Here is a 25351-nt window from a genome sequence, read left to right on the forward strand (position 1 = left end):
AATAGATGCCTTTCAGTCTGACTGGGGTAAAGTTTGAGAAACTAAACAGAAATTCCCATGATTTGGCTGGGTTTCCCTTTCGGGTTTTTTTTATGAGTCAGAGAAAAATATTTTCTCCTTTTGTCTCTACTGAATGTGGACAAAAAGTGATGGAAGAAATTAATACCAAAATAACCTATGCACTTAAATATTTGCAAATTGATTCTAGGTTAGCTGATATCAACCCAAATGGAAGCACTTTGTTGATATTCCTGTTTCAGAAAGGGCATTAAGTTCTGAGTAGCTGTTTTGTGTGTCCTTGTTCAGCAGAAACAGCACAGGTGAGAGCAAAGAACTGGAGGGTTTGTGGTTTTTAGAGAGTCAGGAGATAGCTTTGGTCTTCCTGCCTCTCTCCTTTCCTGTACTTGTGCTAAACCTCAGGCTCACACGAGAGGGCAGGCTTGCATTTAAAAACCCAAATAAATAAATAATTACATGAGACTTTCTTATATTTAAACTTACAGTCAGAACGGCACAAAAAACTTTCACAGGAAATTAAAACAAATTTTTTCCATTTGTGGCATATCACCACTTCATGCTCAGTTTTCTGTAATATCTTTAAAACTTTAAAATTAGTTGATTGAAAGCTTGAATTAGGACTTCTTTTAAGTATGATCCTGAAATAGAGTGGTTAGATATTTCTGGAGTTGTAAAATACCCTTCTAAGAGACTGATATTGCCATGAGTGCATTATTTTGAAAAGTTTGCAAAAATTAAGAGCAGAAAACTTACAGCATTTTATGAACATTATCTGGCAGATGTCTTCAGAATTTGAGCCTAACATTTATTGAGACATTGATTATTCGTTTTTTAAAATATGTTAAACTCTGCAGTATGTTTTATAGGATAAAAATACATGAAAAATAAAGTTAAGGCAGTTTCAGAAATAGTTCAAAGCCATCTGGGTGATTGTTTGAAAATGTTAAGACTTTAAAAAAACCCCCATCACAGCACTGAGGAAAAGAAAACCAGAAATAAGTGTGAGTTGGGGATCTTCAGTAAACAGGGCCAAAACTAATCATGGAATACTCTGCAGTGTGGAGATAACTGTAAGGACTGTAAAGAAATCCAGTGTAAAAGGAGAAGACAACATTGGCAAGAAATCAAAGCTTGGAAAACTTTTGAATTGAGGATCAGTAAGCTCAAAAAAAGATACTGGCAGAGGAAATTATTAGAGAGTTTCAACATATTTGTCTTTAGAGAAAGAAGTTAATGAGCTATTCATGCCAAAAAGCTGTAAAAGCTAAGAAAAGGTCCCAAGAAATCACCAGGAGCTGGCAAATTACACCAAACATGTTCCTAGGATAAATTGACAAGCTCTGTGGGAGTCATGATGTTGAATATTGAATATGCAGTAAGTCCTGGTGCCAGACTAATTGACAGAAGTAGATGATTAATATATTTGCACAAAGACATGGGAGTGAAAATCCAAATGTTTTCAGTGGAGTGAAATCTATGAAAAGAGTTTGAAAAAGGAATATAAACTTTACAATGTAATTATTACATTCTCCAGAGCAGTGTAATAATGTCACAGGAATTATATATTCAAATCAGATACTGGAGCATTCACTTGGTTTTGACCCTGCTTAATTTATTATGTTAAGTTTTACGACCTATTACATATTTATTCCATGATCTGATAACAGAATGTGTGAACTGCTGCCCCACTGCTGAGTGCCAGACTCTTCTGTCAGCCTTTTCCTTTATGCACAACCATGTGAGACAGGATAAACACAAACTGGGGTTTTCTCTGGGCTGTGATTCCCATGAATGCTCTTGAAAAAGCTGCAGGGTGGGATTGTTTGTGGGGTGTCTCACTGGGGAGCAAGAGGAGAGACAGGAAACTCTTCTGCTTTTTGCTTAAATCTGCCTCTTTTATTTTTGTGTCACATTGTGAACACCGTGAATAATGTTATACACGTAGGTAATCCTAAAAAAGGAGAGGAAGTGAAAAATCTGTGAGTACCAGCTGCTGAATAAAAGGTTCCAACACACATCAGGCATGAAGGGAATGACAAAAAGTGCTGCCCAAACCCTGCTTATGCCTGGCTCTCCATTAAGCCATGAGGATCCTGGATCCATTTGCCTCCCTTTCCCAGGGTGGGGCTGGCTGCTGTGTCAGTGCTGCTGGCAGCAGCGGGGATTTCCACCTTGGAATCCCACTGGAGCTGGGGCAGCCATGCTGGGGAGGGTGAGACAAACATATCATGTTCTTCTCCCTTCAAAAGCCTCACTGCTACTCAGTCCATTTTGTAAATTAGCTCTTTGTTGGGAAAGGTGATTTGTCTAGAAGTTGTGCTGGAGACATGAAGTTTCCAAATCACTCAGTTTCCTAAGACAGGTAATTCAAGAATAACTTTACCAGCCACTGGAGAGATGAGCAATAGCACCTAATTTTTTTAATTAAAAAATTTAAATTAATTAATCTGTTAATTAAAATAAGGTTGGCAAACAGATGTTGTTGAGTATTGATGCCCTGTTAATATTTTTACTTAATACCTCAGATTTCTTTAAGCATATCAGATGCTTAAAGAAATACCCAATTTAGAGTAGTCATGTTTGCTGTTCATTTTTGAAATTTTGTTTTCTTGGGTCTGTGCCATTCCCTAAAGGTATTTAATCTTTGCTTGTGTGCTTTTGGCCAGGGGTACAAACAAATCATCCTTTTTCTCCTAATGATGTTTTCCATCTAAAGAAAACAATTTTGTTGAATGTATCTAGCTTAGCATTTTAAAAACTGCTCTGAAAAGTGCTGCCTCAGAGGAAACAATTCTGTCAATTTAGAGTCTGCCCTGAGAAATTCTGCAGTTATTGATGAGTTATAGTCTTTAAGTCAGCAAAGAAAGAACTAATGTTCTTGATTAAATTTGCGATATTGTCTGTGTGTGCAAATGAAAATTTTCCTTCTGTTGTAGGTGGGTGATACCAGGGGGTACTGATGAGTTTGTGGAAAAAATGATGAAATCTTCAGAAGCTTAGATTGAAATTACAGATGTTATTACCTAGGATGAATTCCTTGTAAAACTAGGTAAAAACACACCATTTCTGCAATTGTGGGGCAAGTGTGTGATGATTACTTTATTACTCAGCTCCAGCACTCAAATATTAGTCATTTATCCCTTTCTAAAAGAAGTGGCTGGTGGTGAAGCAGGTGCCTGTGTGCTGCAGATACCATTAGCTGTGTTTTTAATTGTTGTCAGGTGACTGCATGTTTCTGCTGAGTGTTGCTGTGTAGCTTGTGAACTTATCCAGTAAAAAATTTTGAAAATCTTCTTAGTTGGAGTGTCCTGTGTGAGTGATGCAGGTAGGTGAGATGAACCTGGTGCAAATGTTCAGACACCCCTGTGCGTCTTAAAGTGTTTAAAACTGGCACAGAGAGGGTCAGGGTGCCAGAGCAGGTGGGTAAGAAACTTTGAAAGAGGAGAGCAAACAAATCAGAGGGATGTGTGCTGCATGGGTAAAAGAAAAGAGGAGTAAGAGAAGTGAGCAGAAGAAATATCAGGAGCCTGCAGCAGTTGTGTAATGGTGCTAATTAATAATATGTACCTGAGATGATGAGGAAAAATTAATGTTTGTGCAATGCTTCATGTATGTGGAGTACTCTGGAGTACTGAACACTTCTATTGCTTTCATAATGGCATTTTGTTATCAGCAGAACTATTTCAAATTTCCTGCTGTTGTTTGGCAGAAACAGGCACATTCAGTAGAGAATAATCACTGGGAAAACTGCTTCCAAACTTTGTTGGTGATACAGGCAAGATCTTAACGGAGGGAGTGACTTACTGACTGTTTTTCCTATAAATATTATCTTTCCTTAAAATTTTTCACTTCAGCACTGATTTGCAGAGAGAAATCAGCTCAACAAGATGCAGGGACACCTTGCAGGGTTTTTGATTATAGGTGACTTGATCTTTTCAGAGAAAGCTGCCAGTTTTCTACCTTAATAGAATTTCTTTTTCTTTTGTTGTCCCTGTTCTGTGTTCTGCATGCCCTGGTTTCCATTCACTGTGCTATTGCTGCTCAGGCTCCTGTGGATTTCAGTGGAACTTAAGGGTTGGATTAAGACCAGAGAAATGTGGTTGCCTCCCTTCCCATCCCCTCTCTAATTTCCAGTTGCAGAGGACACACAGATGCCTGGACAGTGACTGCTCCAGATGACACACAGTTCACCACTGCATCTCCTTCATCTTCTCTTGGAAACGTAGAGAATGCAGGAAAACCAGCTAATTCACCAATTCCTTTTTCCGTCCCAGAGTGGTTGGGGAAGCAGCAGGGAGGGAGGAATGTGATGAGCCTCTTCCCTGGGTGCCTGCAGCCTGCCTGCTCTGCAGCCTCAGAACTGCTGAGCTCCACTTTAGTCAGGCCCAGTAAGGGCTTTTTTTTTTTTTTTTTAATTACCAAACTTGCTTCTTAATTAAACTTATTTTTTTGTTCATGTCAGAGCAGAATGCGGCGTTCTTGTGGTTCCATTCTCTTAATTTGAATGCAGATTTTAACTGAAGCAGCACTTGGGAATGAATAATCTTTGCTCTGTAGCAGCAGTTATGAAAAAAACCCCAAACAGCTCTGCCCTGGGAGGACAGAGGAGCTCTGTGTGGCCCTGTTTTGGGGGGTTTGCACTGGATCTGGTGCTGTTTGGGTGCAGCCCTGCTGTGCAGTGCTGGAGAAAGGCTGCAGCACTTTGTCCATTGAACTGGAAGCTACAGTGCAAGGAGGGATTTGGGAATCTAGGTTAAAACATCTCTCTGCTGGCCATTAATTGCAAGAGCTCTGGCAATGGTGTGCTGCTGTTTTCCCAACTGCTTGTTTTCTTTGTTTCTGGAATAAGGAATTTTGAGAAATCGATGCATTACAAGTGTGTGCCAGTGCTGGGATGGCTGTGGTAATCACCTCACTGCCTTACCACTGAGTATTTCAGACTTTTGGGGCAGGGCTCTGTGCTCTGACTGAGCAGCAGCACAAAGAAAATGCTGTTCAAAGAAGGGATTTGAGCAAAGGAGGATTTTTGGTGTTGCAGAGGCTTACTTAAGGATGCACAACAGCTTGTCCTGTAATCCTGTTTCAAAATACAATTCTAGTCTGTCTTTCTGCTGTCTCCTATTCTATTGCTGCAGAGTTTTCTTGATTGCATCAGTGATTCTTTCCTTTAGCCTTATCTCTGTCTGGGCTTGAGTGAGTTTTATCTCCAAGGCTGCTGGCAGAACCTCTGTCCCCTGAAGACTTGTGGCAGAGGGACACCAGGCCACTCTGCTAGTGGGTGGATCAGCTTCCCCTGTCACAGTCCCAGACTGAATATAACATTTGGGCACATCATCTACTCAACTGCAGCACCAGACTGAGAATCATTTGCTGTTCTCTTATTTTAATAGTAAATAATGTTCAGAGAGGATGACAATTCATGTCTTCTGGGAAAGGAGAAACGTCACTATATATAATTATATGACTGTATGAGCAAGTTATTGAAGTAGTTTAATGAGAATTTGGGGAGGTTCAAAGCTTCCAGGCAATGAAGGAAGATGCTCTCTTGGGTATTATTATTATTATTTATAAATAACTTAATAAAAGATCATGAAAATCAGCCAAGCAATTCAGGATTTAAGAGTTTTTTCCCCTCTAAAAATAGTTTGAGCTTCATTACAGTAAAGTCAACTATTTCTTTTAATTTTCCTCTGCTGTATTTAGGACTTAAAAAAACTCTACCCCAAGCCACTAAACCAAAGCTTCTATGTTTCAATATTTATTTGCTTGCTTTCTTGATAGTTGGATTGCTTTAACAATACTGGAATCAATAATTTCCCTGACACTGATGACTGTTGTGACATTTTTATACCTAAATATGTCTAAAGTGATGTGGACACCAAATGAAAAAAAACATCAAACCCACCACACATAACACAAAACTTAGTTTAGGAATTTCCTGTGTAACTTCCAGTAAAAAACTGAATTATCCAGGTGACAAAGGCTGCAGCCACATTGACATTAAGAGCTTCAAGCTCATAGTTTGCTTTTCATCTGTATAAAAAGTGAAGGTTTATGGATGAAATTCCATGTACCCCAGGGAAAGTGGCTATGGAAACTCTTGTGGGTCTTTATGAATGCTGCCAAAGCTAAAGAGCAAACCCTCACAGAGTGAAAGATTGCCTGAATATGTAATGGAAAAAAAGGTGACTGGGACAAAAACTCTGCTCTGGTTCTTGATTCTGGGCTTCCCCTTAGAATCAACACTTTGATTTTAATCTGAGGAAAGGGAAGGATATGAAGCCACACTTCAAACTTCAGGGCTCTGTGGTTTCTTCTGAAGTTTCTTGCTCCTTTCAGAATAAACAAGTCTCTGATGCATGTTTTATTTGTTTTTAGCTTTCCTTTCAACACTGTTTCTTAACTAGGACAGCTTCCCCCTCCAAGGTCTGTATTGAAATTGGGGCTTTCACAAGTGCTGATATCCTTCCTGCATGGGTTGGTTCTGAAAAGCAGGTGCAGCTTTTCAACAGAATCAACAATTGCAGAGTTTTATAGAATTCCTTTTGTGCAAACTGAGAATCACTTTTCTTATTCTAATGCAGCATGTCATTTTTTTGTTAGTGTGGCTGTGCACTTCATTATTCTTGAGGGCCAGAAGTGTTTGCTCATTATTTGCTATTGGATCCTGCAGCAAAAACAAGCTGTTGAACTCAATTTGATGTGTATGGATATGTTAAACAGTGATTATTTCCATTTTCTCATATACAGAGTGTATCTTTGGAAAGTTACCACACTACTGCATAAATGTCATTCTTTACTTTTATTTAATTTTGACCTCTCCTAATGCATCAGAATTGGTTTCTCCTCCTTTTTGGCTGCTGAATGGTTGCTGTGCAGATATCTTTGTGTGCCATCAAATCCATGATGCTTTGGATCTGCTAACTAGATCCAAATTACCCTTAAAGCATCCCTATTTTATCCTAATAATAGAGTTCTGTTTAGAACTTTCCAGGGACCTTGGTTCTGTTGTGATTTGAAAGATGCAGAGTGTTTTCCTCTCACTTGAGAGACTTGTTTATATCAAGTACAGTTGCACTTCTGGAAGAATGCATCTTGTTCAGTCTCAGATAAAAAGCCCTAAGAACAATGGGAAGTTGGGCCAGAAGGAAAATGCTGAGATCTTTACCCATTAATTGCATCCTGGATTTGGCTTGTGGATGGTTTTAGTGTGCACTTTTACATTTTGAACCACAAGTGTTTGTTATGTTGCATAGTTAACTATGCAGCTTTAAGAATAATTTTCTGCAACTAATTAACAGGCAGGTAGAGAGTTGTAAATCAGGTACCTCAGCTAAGTCCTGCATGAAAGCCACAGAGCTTCTCCCAAAAAACCCTCAAAACCACAGCAAGTGAAAATGCACAAGCAGAACTCGTGTCTGTCAGTGTGGATTTTAAGGTTTCATACTACATTAAAGTTGGGTTGTCATGCTGGGGATAACTCTCACTTCCTTTCTGTGTTAGCTGGACTGGAAATTAAAAATATATTAATTATGAAGTTGTTTATGTGATGGGGCTCTTGCAGAAGACTCTTTGTGCTCTGGTTACTTAGGAATGTGTGAGTAGTAAACAGTTACTTAGCTTTGCCAAGCTTTAGTCAAAAAACACTGAGCTAGAAAAGTGATACAGTCTATTTTGTTACAGCACAGATTACAAACAGCTTGTGTTTGTTGTAAGCTGAGCATCCCCTGTCTGTGTGTGCCCAACAAATCAGCCGTGACAGGTTATCCTGGGAGAGCTCCATTTGAGTCAGGTCAGTGTCAGATATCAGAGCCTGTGTTGCTTGGTTTTGAGGGGTTTTCCCTTTAATTAAAGGTCCCATCCAAATTCCATGTTTTAAACCAGAGCAAATAATGCTGCCCCTGACTGCTGGCAGTGCATGCAGATGTAAAATTTGAGGAAATGCCGATAGAGTCCATTAGGAAGTTACTGGAATTGTTCTGACAGTTGTGGTTGCTGATAATGACTTACAGTAAGGCCTGCCTTCAGTTCATTTCACTTCATTCCTATGGGTAATATGGAGCAATTATATGGGAGGGTCAATCTCTCCAGGAACTTTTCCCAAGCATGAATCGAGGTCTCATTCTGTGGTGCCATCCTGGCACTGGCTTTGTGTGCACTTCATGTGGACAGTAGGAGCTGTTGTCATTTTTTAAGTTTTTACCAGTGTTCTTTGGTAAACTCAACACTGCAGGTTATTGAGAAGCTCTTATTCCTTTATAGATTTGCTCTAAGGGAAGAAGTATTGTTGCTGCTCACCCTCTTGGGGCTCTCAGGCACTTTCCAGTCGTCTGCATGCCAAAGAGCTTTCTTGGCTAACTCCTCTTTTAGAAAAACAGTTCTTCCTATCTGATAATTCCCAGATAACTCCATGGAGTTCAGTGCAGGTGAAGGCTGTACCCTTTGGAAATCCAGGAGAAACAGCTGTTAGTGTTGTCAGACCTGTGAAGGTGCATTGATGTCTGTTTTAAGGGAGAGAATCCCTTGGTACTTGTTTGTCTCCTTTGAACTCAGTTAGAACAACTAATCATTTCATTGGTTATGTTGCACATGTAGATGTGTTTACAGGTGTTAGCTGCAAAGAAAGTGCTTTTCTTGGTGTATCTGAAGTCCAAATTGCTGAAATTGATGAGCTCTTGAGGTATTTACTTAGTGATGTAGCTAGAAGTCAAATTTTTAGCTGAATTTGTGTTACAGGTTTGCAGTTGGAGGGAGGAGGTTTCACCAGATTATTTTCCTGGAAATCTTTTGGCAGATTCTTCCCTACAGTGAAAGAGATGCCTTCTGTGTATTTTTTTTCCTCATGCACAATTTCTTTCCATCTGGAGAGAGATTCAGCACCATACAATGTTGGTTTACTCTTGCCTAGAGCAATGGATTCTGTTCCAGTGCCTTTCATTCTAGAATTAACAACTTGCTTGCATTGATGAAAAGCAACATGATATTCTGCTTTTTTTTTTTTTTCCCCCAGTTTTGCAGTTGTTCCTCATTCTTACTGAAAGTGATTTTTAAATTGTGCAGAAATAAGCTTACTGAGATGTTCAGAGTTTGTAGGTGTGATGATGTTGAGCAAATTTATACAGGAATTTGATTAATGCTCACATTTGTGCTGGGTTTTGTGCTTGATTGTTGCCTGCTGCAAGAGACAGTGTGACAAAATTGCATTTTCTTAGCACCCAGATTTGTGCTTGAATTAACACTAAAAGGAAACCAACAAAAGAGATCAGTTTGGGTCAGTATTTGAACTTTTCTTTGCTTCTAGGGTGGTTTCTGTGGGGGAACTGTTCATCCCTGAAAATGCCTCATGTCTTTGTTTTTGGCCAGCCAGGCTTTCTCGTGCTGGAAGATGTATGCTTCATGGTCAAATATATTTGTCTTAGTCAATAAACAGATTTCTACACCTAATTCTTGACTTCTTTAGCTAATTTTAAACTAAATTGAATCAAATTTGGTACAAGTCTTATAGAATCTAGAGTATCTTGTTATCACAGGTAGGAAAAAAAAAGTGTTCTGCTTTACATTCTTCTACTTAAGTTTTTAAAGAGCTTAATGATCTTACGAATTTTTAATATGATAAAGAATGTTGATGGGCAGCAGAAAAAGTGATTTGGAGATGGGGATTTTTGTGTGTGCACAGTGGTTTTTTTCATTATTATTCTGTTATTATTATAATAGAAATGACTGATTGTATAGGTCAGATTTGCCTCATACCTATATATTTCTAGTAGAGTGTGTTTTGCAGGATTTGCACTCCTGGAAGCTCCACATTGCCTGATGATCCAGGACTGTGAAAATATGAAAGATTTATTGGAGGAAGTTTGAGAGGGCAGAGACTAAGTGATTTATCTTGCAGTTAGAGAAAGAAAAAAGTAAAATTATTATTTCTGTCATTATTCTTTATGCAAGGAAGAAAATAGTTATCAACTGCTATATTAGTTTATTCTGCAGGGTTTCCCCAATCCCTTTAAAATTATTCTATGTGATAATATTGCCCGTAATTTCATCTGAAGGGTTTAAAGCATGAGATGAGTTGTGTGTGCATGAGTTTTACTGCTCTGCCCTCTTCCTCTGCCTTGGTTTGGGTATCAGCAGCAAAATCCATGGATGTAGGGAAAGCCCAGTCCTCAGCTAAATATTCATCTGTATTAATGAATTTTATTTAAGTATAGACACAGAGATTTGCCTTACAAACAACATAAAATGCTTTCTTTTAGTTGTAAAAGCCTGATGTGATGAACAGGACTCTTTTCTATCTTGGAGACATATTTCACTTAATTTCTCCTTCAGATTAATTTACCTGTCTGCATATTTAAAAGAGAAGCTGTGCCATCTTCTGCAGCCAGCAGTTGCACAGAGGCCTGGTTATTTCATATGCATGGCTGCTGCTGCTGGGTTTGTGCCATTCCTTACAGGAGGTGATTGCCTCAGCAGCTTCCAGACTTTTTTTTCTGTAGTATTTTTAAATGGTTTTGTCTGTCTGGACAGGTGAAAATGCAGAGTTTATTGAAACAGATGGCAAGTCAGATTAATAATGCCCAGAACCATCTTTTGGTTGGATGTTCATAAGCAAATGTCCACTGGATTTGTTGGCTTTGTTTGGACAGCAGAAGAACAAAGTAGATAGATTTTAAGAGCTTCTTTCTGTAGTGTTTTGAATATGTAAGTTAGGCACAATTGCCTCATTCAGTGATATTTTTTTATTCTGGCAAATGATTGAAATTAACATTATTTTTAATTGTGAGAACAGCTTCTGTTTGTGGAGAACAGGTTATTAATAGTCAGAGATCTGAAAGCTTCCCTTATGTTTCTGGGCCCTGTTGTATTTTGTGTTCTTGATCTTCCTTAAATCTGACTTATTTTTGTGGTTATGAGCTGTAAAATGAATGAAACAGATGCTTCTGTTTGGGTGTCACTGTGAGTGAACTTTACAATCTGTATTTGCCAAGGAATCCAAATCTGCACATCAGAATGCCTGAAATGTTCCTGCTCACACTGACTGCCTTTACCAGGACATCAGGGAATGTCATGGACATTTCCTGTGCAGTTTGTTCACCTTCCAAGGAGGGATGGCTTTGGAAATCCTCTCAAGAGCTGATTCTTCTTGGGGTGGGAGGAACACTCTGGAAGCTGTGCTAATAAATCTGTGCTTCCTTTTAGTCTGTCCTTACATCTTCATTCTGAAGACAATTCCTGTGTATCTTACCCTTTTAAATATTTAGGGTGACTCCACACAAGTTGAGAAATGTTGATCTTGAGCCTTCAGGTGCCTGGAAAATGCCCTGTGTTGGCATTTGCAGCTCATGCCTGTGTGTTGGTGTTTAGAGCTGGTTATTACTGGTTTATATATTTTTTTTTAACCTTCTGTCATCATTTTACAGGTAGCCACATTGCCAGAGTTTATTTTTGTGTGTGTATAAACATACATACAAATATAAAAATAAAGCAGTGTAATGTAATCTGAAGCTTTTAAATAACTTTTTTTCTTTATGTGTCTGACTAAGTAATAAAACTGCCCATCTACTGCTTTCTCTAACATAAAAAGCAGTAAGTGTCCCTGCTGCAAGCTGGCAAGCTTAATTTTGGTGCTCTAAAAGCCTTGGAGGACATTTTAGTTCACTTGAGGTCTGTAAAATGTTCACCTTCTCTGTCATCTTCAGTTCATCAACATAAAAATTCTATCATTTCATCAGTTAAATGGATGAAGAGCTGGTAATGGTTTTTCTAAGGCAGATTTTGTAATAGGGCTGTTCTAATATTTTCTTCCATAGAATTTTCTTAAGTATAACCTGTTTCCCACAAGATTTTTAATACCTTTTAATTGATAAATTTTTTTTAAAAATTGAACCTTTTCTAAAATTATTCATTCTTGTGCACTGCTCTTGCTTTTGAGACTGTTTTCTAATGGTTTTGCAGTTTATTCTTATTATGCCCTGCCTACTTAACACACTTTGTCTGTTAGAGACCATCTATGAAAGGCACATTCTCAGCTGGATTGTGTCTCTTGGAGACTCAGCAATAACAGAAATCTGTAATGCATTGCTTTCCTGTTCTGCCTGCCTTGGGGACATGGGGAGATGCTGTGAGACTGCTCTGTGTACACAGCCAGGGTGTTTCCCTCCTCTGTGCCAGTGTAATAAACACCACACAGTGAATAAAACTGGTTTTATTTGTTTAAACCAACGTGCTCACAACCGATGTGAGTCTTAGCGTAGCTCTGTTTGCTCCCCCAGTTGAGTCCCTGGCAGCTTAAAATTGAGCAAAATATTTTTAGTGCTCTCTTCTGTGTCTGTATTTCAATCCATGGACAGTTTGGAATAGCAACCTTCGTGTTTTCACTCCTGCTCACAGATAAATTATTCTGTTTGCCTCTCCCCCTCCCCGAGCAGGTCACACGTGTGCACTCGCTGCCCAGCTCCTTCACCCCACCTCCAGCTAGAGCTGTGGGGGGATCTCCAGAATTCCTGTGGGAAGAAGAAAAGTTCCAAATTAGGCAGCTCCGGCTGAGTCAGAGGCAGAGCTGTGCTGCTCAGGGGGTTGGCAAAACACTTGGAATGAGGAGGGCGGAGGATGGAGATGGCCGTGCCCTGTTGGCATCTTTGAGTTTGGAAGCAATAAATTCTGATTTAATACTGAAAGCAGTAGCCAGTACAACATTAAACTACTTTTCTGTCAGCTGATTTCCTTCTAAAACTGCAAACTCAATTTTTTTTTTTTGCAGTTATTCTCCAGGAATTTGTATGAATCAGTGGGATAAACGGAGCAGTTGTAGGGGTGCGTTGTTATTTCTGCACTGTGGGAAGTGGGAATGATGCAGCCACCTGTTCCACTTCAGGGTTACATTGGAGATACTGATTGCTCTAACAAGAGATGTTTTTCTGGCATTTCGCAACTGGCTGCAAAGCAGTGATCAAAACCCTGTGTGGAAGTTGAGTAGAGAAAAGGAGAGATAGCTGCAGTTTTTCGAGGATGCTGTTACTCTCCTTAGTGGTGCATGTCTGGTTTTCAGATGAAATGTCCTCTCTGGTGCTGTGTTTGAGGCTGCCCTGTTGCCAGGGATGCTGCACAGAACGGGATAGATGTGTGGCAGGGAGGGCAAGGCCATGTGTCACCCAGGGCTTTCTGTCACAAGTGCTGTGTGTTGTGTTTCCATCAGTTCAGTTCTCAGCCAGCTGATGTTGCCACAGAAGGAATTTGCCAGTATAAAGCAGTGTTTGGGCAGCTAATCCTGAGCAGGGTTCTGAGATGGACCCAAGTCTCAGCTTCTTAATCATTAATGACATTTTTGAAGGGATGAGCAGGATTAAAAAGCAATAAAATCAGTTACTCCTTTCTCTAATACTCCTTCCCAAACAATCCTCCATAAATCACGGTGCCAATTCCCCTTTTCTTTTCTTCTCTGTGTTTTATGTGTTCTCCTGAGCAGCTGTTCTTGCTACACTTAGGAAGTGCTGCTCCAGAGGATATTCCAGTGCATGTTCTCTGAAGTCTATATAAACCAAACCAAACTTATGTAGTAGCAAAATGTGACAACGTCCAGAATCAAACTATTCTAAGGGCAGATTTATTAGGATGATGATGGGGATCATTGATTAGTGATCTAAAGTAGTACTCAGTGCTTGTTACTTTTTTTAACTATTTTTTTTTCTTTTGGCTTTCAGCTCAGATCGACTGATAGAAGAAACAATAAGGTAAGGATGAATGTAAAAATCTTCATTGTTTTCCATGTAATCAGCATTTCCATTAAATTGTGTCTAAATATATCAGTCACTATATTTATACAATAACTGTATTGTTTCCAGCTCCTTGGCAGTATTACAATGAATTGTTGGTGGGTTTGGTTTGGGTTTTTCTATTCAATATCGACATAAGAATGTTGCTTAAATATTTATTCACCCTAGCTTAGAAAATTTGGGTTTCTGCTCAAAGGTGAATCAACTTTGGAGCAGAATGGATCTCAGGCTGAGCTGTTGAGGGCTATTCCAGTAGTCAAGATGTTCCTTCTCACTCATCTAAAACCTGATTTCTGTAATCTTTCAATGTATTCAGAATATTCAGCACCCAGTGTGCAGCTGGTATAGGTAAGGGCTTTTACCACAACTGCTTGGGAGGTTATTGCTGTTGTACATTTATTTATCTTTCGAGGTTCTTACACTGTTTAAGTACTTAAATGATACCTTTTCTAACTGATCTAGACACTTTAGAGCTGTAGCAACATAAATTTTATTGTCTGTCCCTTTCCCAAGACAACCTTTTGCAGACCAATAACTCAAGCTGTAATAATGCCCTATGTAATGGCTTTAAATGTTAGATTATTGCTTTAAAACAAAACAAAAAAGGAAGAAAGCAAGTAAGTTATGCTTTCAGGCAATGCCTGTACTGACATAAGTGACCAAGAGGAATTGGAGGTGCAGCAAGGCTATGTCCATTAAGGGCTGGCTGGATTAAGTACACACAGTGGGCTCAAGATAATTAACATGGAGGAAGAATGTGTTAAACCACATCAGTGTGCAGTGATGAATCAGAATTGATCAGTGCAATAATACCTGAAAAAGTGGGTGCAATTTCAGCACAGCCTCACAGAAAATATTTCTCCAGCTTAGCTCAGCTGTATTTGTTTTGGGTTCTAGTCCTTTCCTCATTAAAAACCTCTCCTATATTTCCATGCTTATAACCCTACTTTTCCTTCCCCAAAACCCTCAGTGTTTGGTGAATTTCTTCTTTGCTGCCACTGCAAGTAAGCAGAGCATTAAACAGCATATGGTGATTTATTACTCCTAATATACTGCAAAATTACTTGTAATTACTTGTAATTATGTCATTGGCCTGGCTTCACGATTCTGTGTCATCAAAGGAGCTCAGAGTTTTCAACCTTGCACCATTTGTTATCTGTAATAAATTCTTGTTTTAATTGTTGCCAAAAATGTATTTCTAAAATATTTCTAAATCTAATTCTACAGTTTTTTTGGTACAAAAAGAGATTGTTTAGTAACTACATGGAGTAGGAAATGCAGTTCCACTTATATCTGAGTTGACTTCTGCCTCTGTTAAAAGCAAGGTGAATTTTTTGTTGAATTCTTTTTTTCTTGTGGCCCCCAGCAATGGCAAGTGTTTGGGTGTGACATTAATTGATGGTAAATCCTGCTGCCTTCTAAGTGAATTTACCAGATGGAAGTTTATCCAACTCACCACTTGTTTTATCTATTGTAACCCAAATAAAAGAGGGAATTGTGCAGAAGAAGCTGTTTGAGGGTAGATTCCTTGAGATGTAATTAGCTTATTCTGGCTACTGCTCTGTCTTCAAGGTTTACATCTGCTGCAGTTCATTACTCATTTTTTAATTAAGCAAGTCAGGAAATCATGTTTTATTTCCTTCACACTTTTATTTCCTTGGGGTTTGTTAGTAAGCACTGATTATAAACACTGGAAAGCACATTTTTGTGTGTGCAGAGGCTTTTGTTGACAAGCTGCAGCCACTAATTGTGAGCCCTTGCTCTGAATTTCTGTCAGGAGGAGAAGTGAGGAGTCTGAGTCTTCCTCTCCATGGTCCTCCACAGATCAAACATCCGTGCCAGGGAATAAATGGGCACCTGAGCTGAAATGATTCAGTAACTAAAGCAGTGAGCAGGGCTGTCACTCCAGATGTGTCGTTATTACTAAAGTTTTAATCATTTTTTAAATGAATTACGTGCCATGGCTTCTTACTGCAGCATATTTCTCTCCAGAAGCGAGTGGGATGTGATACTTTGTACTGCAGTTCTTTTGGAACAGCATTCACTTCTCTTGGCCAGATTTAAATATAAGCAGAGATTTTGCTTAATATGTTTGGAGTTCTCAGGTTTTCATTTTCAAACATTATCTCTTCTCCAAAATAGCAGACCATTTATTTCTTGTTTTCTAACAACTTGTGTTTTTATGTTGGCTCAGTTAGAATATTCTTTGTAGTTTTGCCTGTACAGTATGGTAAGTTCTTAGGATTTTGTTGTAATTCTGTTTCTGAGGCCTGATCTATCAGTGTTTGTATATTAACAGATTAGATTGAAGTCAGACCAAAGCCATAGATTTCATTTTTTAAAAAATTGTCTCCTTATGTATTTGGGCTATCTCTTTAGGTAATAATTAGGGTTTAATAAAAGGGAAAAACTCAGCTGCATTGAGTATTGACTTTTCAGAATGTAAAGGCATGAGCTATGTTTTGAGAATTCTCTCATTTCACAACCACCTTGCCAGTGTGTCCAGGCAAAATCACTGGCATTCCTGGGGACGTGTTTCTTCTGTTTTCATCTTAGGCTTCATCAAAAGTAACAATACTCTTTAAAGGAATTTGCCAGGTTGTGTGTGTAGGTATGCATTGATACACGCACGTATGTGTATATTTAGAGTTACAAATATAGAAATGTATCACCAGACAAAGAATAAGTGATGCAATCAGAATTTTTACCAATTTAAACCTAGAGCTTTCATTTCTATGCACAGTCACAGAGTCCATTCCCTAATCATAGCCCTTGTCATGAATTTCAATGAGTAAGTATGATTCATAGCATGCAAAATGAAGTAGAATTTCCAGTAATACGTGAATTATTTGATTTTTAATAACACAACTTCTTTCTTTAGAGTTTTGTTTTAGTTCTCCAGCAGTGTAGATTTCGTGTCTCAATGGGTGAAGCCATGAGTTGATTTTTTGGTATGTTTCCCTCAGTGACACTGGATGGATGTGGCTGCAGTGTGGTGTGAAATCACGACAGCTTAAACACTTAATTTAAGTCAAAACTCTTTGCTTCCAAGTTAGGCAGCATTAAAAGTGTATCTCTGCATGTTAGAATTGTCCATCTGGGATAATGCCTGGATGTGTTTGTTACCCTGGGGTTTTTATGCCAGTGAAAACAGCAAACTAAATACAAATATCAGTTGGGTTTGCTTTGGAGGGAAATTCGGTCGCTCGCGTGCCCACGGCACTACTGAACAATCAGGGCAAAGTCAGAATGTGGCAGAAATTTTGAGGGAAATATTGCTGCAAGTACAGGAATGTGAGATACTCCTGCTGCTCTGGGGAAGAGATAGGTGGGTATTTGATGGTTGTGACCTTGGGTTTAGCTAGGGGAGATTTCTCCAGTAGTGCAGCTATGGCGAGTGTTGTACTTGAGCAAGGCTTTAATATTAAATACAGAGAGCAGGACAGGTACCATCTGGTTTTAGAAACTTGGTTTACACCCAGCTCTGGTAGTTCAGCCAGTGCAGCACTGAGAATAGTTCCTGCTGGTTTCCAAGTGAAATGTTAAATCGGGGTCATCTCCATTCCAGTAAGAAATGTTTCATCTTTTTATCGTAAACGTCGCGGGCGAGTTCCAGAACATCAGAACCAGGTCGTGGTGATCTGGGGAGGTTGTGGTGGGGAATGGCTAAATGGGGCCAATATTGTGAATGGGAAGAATGTGATTAATTTTTTAAAATATGCATTTGTCAGTGAGGCAATGGCAGTAGCAAGTCAATGAACATATGTCAGGGATGGGAATGAAACCAAAATTGTCTGATGAAGGATATGAGGAAGCTGCAATGCTCAAGATACAGGACCAATCTCTGGACTCATCCCCAGGAGCTCTGTTTTCTGCCGCTTCTTAAATTTAATAATCTCCTTTACAGATCTAAAGGCTTAGATAAACCAGCTCAAGGTTTGAATAATCAAATTATATGTGAACAACATTGCTTTTTGCTTGAATTTTGATTTGTTAATAGTAGCTGAAATCCAGGTAAACTCTTGTTCATGAATATCACAATTACATTTCATTACTAGACCGTATCGTATTAAAAATGGTAATTACCCCATTTTTTTCCCTTTAGAGCTCTCCAGAAAATCCCAGCCCTTTGAGCTAAATTCTTGAAAATACTCGAGAAAAAAAAAATTACATTGATTTCTATCTCTTAACCCTTTATATCCTGCCTTTTTATATGAAATGGACAGTTTCACTCCCCAGATGTTAAAGCAGGAACCTTGTGTTCTGTGAACAATTATTTCTAAGGGCATTTTGGAGGTGGCTCAGGAGCACTTTATATACTGGCAATCATCTTGTGTTTTCACTTCTGTAAATGAAGGGATGTTTTAATGAGTCATTGGATGCATCTTTCCAATATATGGGACTTAATTCAGAAGTGCTTTGAGAGATTCTGTATTAAAAACTCATCTGGACAAATATCAAGTCAGTGTGGGGGTGGGAGATTGGAATCTGTAGGTTACTGAACAGACTTTCCCATGTGCAGACAGGAAATTATTTTTTTTTCCTAATTTGATTCTCAGTAATTCAAAATTCCATGAGTGCTCTTCTTAACATCAATTTTTAGTGGTTTTGCGAGTTTGTTGTTTGTTACTTTAGAGGACTAAAATACCTGCACTGAAAAATTGTATGTTTGTATCAGGTGAAAGCAGCATTTCACATTTTCTTGCCTCTGAAATGACAGCTTCAGTTTCCTTTTCTTACATTTATCAGTTGTGTTGTTCCACTTAACTTTCACTCCTCCAGAACATTTCCCCTCCATATTTAAGGCTCGCAAACTCATCCAAGAACTTGTTTTAATCATTGGTATTCCTGTAGATGAAGTCAACAGCAGTAGAGGTGACTTTCCTGAGTTATTATGCAGCTTTGTTGTATTTATGCCCTGCTTTATGTGTTTTTGAAACACATGCCAGCAAGGGGAGCAGTATTTGCCATATTTTTCTTTCTCAGGCACTGTGTCTTCAGAGCCCATACTTCATCAACTGAGAAATTCTTTACAATCTTCATTTAATATTTTATTTTTAAGAGCAGAATTGCTTTATACTGACCTCCAAAACATTTTAAATTTGAAATGGGAAATTCTGTTTCATGTTTGCCTGTATTGGTAAAGAAACAAAGAAAATGAGAACTTCTATACCATGGGGGATATTCTTAATTAGGACCAGATCTCAGAAATGGAGTTTTTTCTGTGCTGTGGTGGAAGCATAATTTGGGATGAAACAAACTTCTAAATTTAAAGCTTATGCCATGAGAGCATAATTCTTATGTTGCTTATAAGGTAATACCAGTTTTCATTGGGGCTAGAGGAGAAAAGTCAAACTCTGCCTGTTTCAAGAAATCTCAGTGTTTCACCCTGCTAAGAGTTTATATAAAACTGAAATTGTTTAACTGTAAAAGATAGAGATTGATGGAAAAATTGTGGTTTCATTCATGTTGCTTCACCCCATTCATTGTCCTCTGAAGAAGCATTGCCTGCTTGTTCTCCTCTTGTGTGAGCTGTGGATTATTCTTAGCACCAACAACTCGATCCTCTTTCTTTCCCCAGCATTGCCATGGCAACAAAAGAAAATATGACTTCGCAGAGAGGGATGTTGAAGTCAATACAAAGCAAGATGAATACCTTGGCAAGTATCCTTTTGTTTTCCTAAAAATTGGTGCTGCCTGTGCCTAAGAAGAGTTATGGTGCAATTTTTCACTCTGTCATTTGAGGGGTCAGCAGTGTCAGTGGCTCTATGACCTGTACTGTCACCAGTTATAAACAGGACAGATTTTTATCAGTCTCACCTGATAACCTGACTGAAGCATCTTATGGTAAATATGGTGAATAATTTGGTTTCAGTCAAATTTGGGCACTGCATTTATACACATTATAAATTAACAGAACATTATTTTTGGGTAGAGGTCTGCAGCAGCATTTCATGGCCTTCCCTGCTGTATGTTTTTGCAGAAGTATAGTTTCATTTCAAGTCCTGCTCTTTCCTTTCAAAAAAGCTGAAGCTTGGTGTTCATCGCTGCTTGCTGTAGTTTACAGCTAAGAGAAGTCAGGGCCTGAATATCCTCTTGTCTGTCACACCCTTGTAAATGTTAAGACTTTGGCTTGTTGGTTTCTGTGGATATTCTGTCTCAGGGCTAAAGATTGTGCCACGTTGTCAAGTCAGGCACATTTGTGGTTTTCCCACTTACTCCTTTCCTTCTGTTAGTGGACAACATCAGCACTGTTTGATCAGACACATGACGTCCTGGAAAGATTCATCTTGGTAACCCAGAAATTTCATTACAGTTCTTAGCAATTGGCAAGAACATTTCAATGAAATTTCCATAAGCTTTGGCCTTAAAAAGATTCTCGACTCTGAAGATCTGAAGCTGATTGTCTTGTTGGCAGTTGTATTTTGTACATTAAGAGATAGATTTACATCCTCCTGGTTTTACAGAGCTTGCACAGTGTGTGGGTCATGCAGTGTGCAGGATTTTCTCAGTCAAATGCCTTTGGTTGTTCCTCTTCACCAGTAACAGAATCTCTTTGAAGAAATTCCAGAGTTGTTTTATATAACCACCCCATTTTTTTTCATTCTCATTTAAACACAATTACTAAAAGTAACTAAGCCTCACATTTTGGAGATTAAAAGGCTGTGAGTTCTGGGCTGTTCCCTTTTCTCTGCTGGTTTGCAGTCAGTGAAGTGCAGTTGTAATCCTGTCCCTGTCCATCAGGGTTTACTGCTCTTGCTTCCTCCCACTTGGGAGTAGTTGCAGTGTTGGCATTTCCCCATCCAGGCTTTGGGGCTTGTTGGTGAATTCCTGTTTGCTGCTATGACCTTGACTCAGACCCCTCCAAGACCGTTTTCCAGCAGTGAACAGCCTGATCCAAAGGATCAACCTCCGGAAGCGACGGGATTCCCTCATTTTGGGCGGCGTGATCGGCATCTGCACCATCCTGCTGCTCTTGTATGCTTTCCATTGATGGATGTTTCACCCCCTGGACTCTGCTAAAACTCATCACCACCTTCCCTCCTCCCAGCCAAGGAAAAGTGAGTGGGGGAAGCGTCAGACTTCCACAGCCTGCTTGTGGCTGGGGCTGTCAGCATGATGTCTGGAGCTTCTGATGGTAGACTGTGACACTGGGCTTGGGCTGAAGCTGCAGTGTTTCTCCTCCCCTGCTGTTCACCTTCCTTTGGGTTAAATTTGGTGGGATTTGTTTGTCTTTAATTCCCTTTCTCACTGCAAAGTAAGTGCCCATGGGATGCTTAACCAGAACTGGGGGAACAGTTCAGTGCTCAGCAGTGCTGGGGAGGTTTGGTGCTGGCTGGGGAGTGGGAAAGGATTAAATTTGCCTTGGGTGGAAGCTCAGCAGGAAGGCTTTTCCTTCTAATCCCAGCCCAGTACTGAATTTCACCCTGAGAGATGAATATTGCAGCTTTAAGGCTTCAGGTTGCTTCATTACTAAATACATGTTCTGTCATTCTTTTTAACTCCTTTTAACTTGAAATTCTAGTTATTTCTGCATAATTTGTGCTGTGAAAACTGTGCTTCACACAAATTTTTCAAAGTTAACAAAAAAAAATAAAGGGGGGTTTCTGTTCACTTTTTGCACAGAATACAAATAAAATACCCTCTGAGGGAGATCATAAGATTTCTTGTGGCTTTAAAGGGACTGACCAAGTCTCCCTGTGTAAAAAGGGAACACAGTATCCCAGCAGCTGTTTACTCAAGTGTTCAGTCATCTGAAAAGTGACCAAACATGAGTTCACCTGAAGTAATCTTTTGGGTGCCAATACTTTGATTTTGGCTGGCATCATAAAGATCTTTATAAAGACACAATAAGCTGTTTACAAAGCCTATACTGTAATTTAGATGAAGTTCCTCTGATAGTGTAGTAAGAAGGATAGTATCTAAATGGTTGATTGGGAATGAAAATGATGGTTATAGCTGAGGCAGAGGTGTCTGTGAGCAAAGGTTTTGGACATAACTCCTAGCAAAGAGCTGAATGTATGAATAGTGAAACAAGTATTATTTACCATTACCTGGGGGGGAAAAAAATGCTTTCTTTTTGGTCTGGACAGGGAAAAAGAATCCTGTTGTTTGTCTGTAAACAAAGCTGACATCTGCAGTGGCTTTGATACTTCAGCTTCCCAGATTACAGATTTTTCTGCTCTTTCAACAGCACTTTTCCATCTGTCATATCATAACCCAATAAATTCAAGCCTTGGCACCAAAATACCTTTCTAAGACCTTGATTAACTCTCTTCACAATCCACTTAGAGTTCTCCTAGCAGATTCTGTGTATTCTGTCACCCACAAATATCACACAGTCCCCAGGTTCTCCTCTGGAGCAGAGTCCAGTGGGACAGACACAATTTTTTACTCTGTTTTATAGTGTTTTATAGTCCTCTGTGAGTTGGAGGGAATAGAGACTTGTGTGGTGTGCAAACTCACACTGTTACACCCAAAATGTCTGGATTTAAAGGCTTCTTTGAAGACTTAATAACCCTGTACTAAAAAAGTCAACAAGGGCTTCTAATCAGCCATCCTGCCTTTGGGATTTGGAAGCATTTGGAATTAATACGTGTAAAACTGTGGGGCTTGTATTTGAAATAAAGGGTGATTATTTGCTTGATTTGGGAGCGTTCCCATTTGGAGATGAAGTGTTTATTAAGGGGGTTTATGAAAAAGCTTGATGGATAAAGGAGGGTTATTAATGGATCTGTGTATTGGGAGATCAGACTTCTTCTCCCTGTTGCCTTTTCTTTGATTCCTCCTCCACCCTAAGGGACCCTGATCAGCACTTGTGCATCTGTTTAGGATTTGTAGGATTTGGTTGCTTTATAGTTGGCAATATAAGATCTGCAGTACCGTAAATAAATTCATTTATTTAATCTTATAACAAGTCTTTTTATTGGACATAACTGATTATTTGGTGCATATATTTAATCTTATTGTGAAAAAAGCTGCTATGGAAAATATGTAGATTATAATAAATATGTAAACATAATTGAATTTTCATGTTATGAAAATGTTATGAAGGAACTGATATATTTTAGTATAAAAATAATGGAAATATGCTGAATTATCTCTGATAAAGCTTTACTGGAAACGGTTTTGGTGTTGGCAGCCCCTCCATGGTTTTTGTTTGTGCTGGTTTTGAGTCAGTTTTGTATTGAAAAATACATTTAATTATCTTTGGAGTTTTCCCTTCATCATCATCTGGCAGAGTGAGCGGGTGTTGTGCTGTGCTCCCTGGAGGGGTGTTGTTTGCATGTGGCCCAGGGAAAGACTTCCAAATTCAAGAGAATCAGCCTCATAATTCATCTCTAATAGCCTGAGCCTGTGGTCAGAACAATGGACTGGAAAATGAACACAGTGGATTGTAGCATTCTGCCTCAAATCCCAAAATACAGGTTTGTGTGTCTCCTGTTGCTAAATGTGTTCTTGGAGTTTTTCCTTCTGTGTTGTTCCTCTTGCTCTGAGGAAAAAAGAGACGGTTAAAGAATTCTCATTCCTGCAATTCCTGCCAAAGTGGTGGTTTCCTCACTCAACCCAACGGAAGCGTGCTAAGAAAATCATTGCTGAGCACTGAAATGAAGGTGGGAAATCCAGGGTATTTCTACAGGGTGTGTTTCACACACACAGACACTCTTTCTCAATTTCTGCTTCATTCTTCCTCCCAGATAAGCAGCTTCTTCAAATCTGGCCAGGCACTGGAACACAAAGGATCGTGTTGGTAACGATGCCACACTTCACACAGGTGGGAATATTTTTGTCCCTGTTCTTTAGACTATTTTTCACCTGATCTTCAGTCTTTGGTTGCTGCAGCAAAGCAATGGCATTTGGGCAGCATCCAGAGCTGTGTTCACAGCTGTAGCTTCTCCCCTGGGCAGTGCCAGGGCTTTGACCTTCCTGGGCAACCTTTTTTTCTTAACCAGTATTGATTTCAGGAGTTTTGCATATCAAAGTCAGGTATAAATTCCTGCTGGATTCATGGCACTGAGGAATCAACTAGATTTTTCATTTGTAGTTTGGAAGTCCTTTTGTTGCATCGTCTTAATGTGAGAAGAGTCAGTTCCTTGCTGGATGTTGAAAATGAAAGAGCAAAAGTAGATTTTTAGCAGATGTGAAAGTGTCAGGTGAATTGTTCACTGCTTGTCCTCCTGGGCTGTGTCCCCTGAGGTGCTGTTTTCCCAGAACTGCTGCACAGGGAGCCAAAGCTGCTCCACTACTTCTGATGGTGCAGCTCATTTAGTCACCACTAAATGAGAGTTTTACCTCTCTAAATGTAGCAACTTATTTCCCAAGATCACATGAGGCATGACCTTTTCCTATTTTTACTGGTTTTGTCCCAAAGCTTTTATTTGAGACAGGAAGGAGAGGGTAACAGCTGTGAGTGCTGAAGGAGGAAATGCTTCTGAAACTCTGTATAACAAAATTGGATTATGGAATGTGCAGGACAGAAGAGTGAAGTGAGAGACACACTGAGCCTCCAGGTTACATCTGCAAGTGCTCTCTGTGCCCAGCACCTCTCCTGTCACTGCACATTTGAACCAGTGCTGATGTTTTGGTTCTGAGTACAAAAGGAGCTGTTGGTCTGTGTGGTACTGAAGAAAGCATTTAAATAAACACTCTACACCCAAAACAAAGCCCTTTCTCACAAAACATCCCAGGCCTTGTAAATGAGTTTTTGATTGCACTTTCTGATTTTATTTTTTTTTTCTTTTCATACATGTTCTTGAAACTTCTATTGTAATTGTAATTATTTTTGTTCTCACCTATTGTGCATTCTCTGTATGTATTTAAATAAAAGGCTTTGATATGTAATTTAATAATAAATTAGAATTCTAAGCAAGGTGCTTGCTTCTTTCTCCCCTTGACAATCTTTGCCTACCTAAGCTTCAGGGAAGATGCAGAGAGGATTCATCTCACGCCTTTTGGAATTGTCCCTGGACGTACAAATCCGTGTGTTTCTCAGGTTTTATATCAAGTATCAGATGTGATGCAACATTTCCTGACCCAAAATGGTTTGAGGGGATGTGTTCCTCCTGCCTGCATATGCAGTCCTGGGCTCATCTCCTACCTGATTACACTCTGGGTGGTTTTCCCTGCTTTTCTTCACCAAGTGGAGCAGGGATGGTTTTCTTTAGAGGTAAGTGTTAAAAAGGAAGATCTCTCTGTGTGAATTTCTGTCTTCAGGGCAGACAGGACTCTGTTACCCTGTGGTTTTCCAGCACCACTGTGGTCTGGTCCACCTCCCTCAGGTGTTTCAGCTAGGCAGTGTCATGCCTGAAGGATCCCCCTGTGCCTGGTGCTTTAGCAATCAGTGCTAAATCTTTCAATGCTGCTCCAAATTTGTATTCTCAGAGCAGCAGAGCTGTTTGATACCTGTCTGTGCATGAGGCTGAGAGTGAAGAGAGAGATTTCTCCTCGCAGGAGCTGTCATGCTGTGGATATAAACACTGCTTTAAAGCAGAGAAACATCTCAGTATCCTTATGCCTACTAAATATTCAGGAGTGACCAGATGCTCTCCCAAGGGAAAAGCTTT

At 39.4% G+C, this 25351-nt stretch overlaps 1 protein-coding gene across 3 annotated transcripts in view; it reads left to right on the forward strand.

Moving 5' to 3' along the window:
* GOSR1 (golgi SNAP receptor complex member 1) overlaps positions 1-25351 on the forward strand; it is a 44337-nt gene that overhangs the window by 4210 nt on the left and 14776 nt on the right. For 2 of the 3 annotated variants that reach the window (XM_023939264.2, XM_023939265.2), the window contains exons 7-9: positions 13716-13745; positions 19369-19451; positions 20657-24657. In XM_023939264.2, coding sequence (XP_023795032.1) covers positions 13716-13745; positions 19369-19451; positions 20657-20781 — 238 coding nt within the window. In that variant the 3' untranslated portion in view covers positions 20782-24657. Of the gene's footprint in view, positions 1-13715; positions 13746-19368; positions 19452-20656; positions 24658-25351 lie in introns of those variants that run through there. The other variant, XM_086859244.1, reaches the window with a different exon arrangement.

This window comes from Cyanistes caeruleus, chromosome 21 (genome assembly GCF_971803275.1).
Source record: "Cyanistes caeruleus chromosome 21, bCyaCae1.hap1.1, whole genome shotgun sequence".
NCBI classification, from domain to species: domain Eukaryota; kingdom Metazoa; phylum Chordata; class Aves; order Passeriformes; family Paridae; genus Cyanistes; species Cyanistes caeruleus.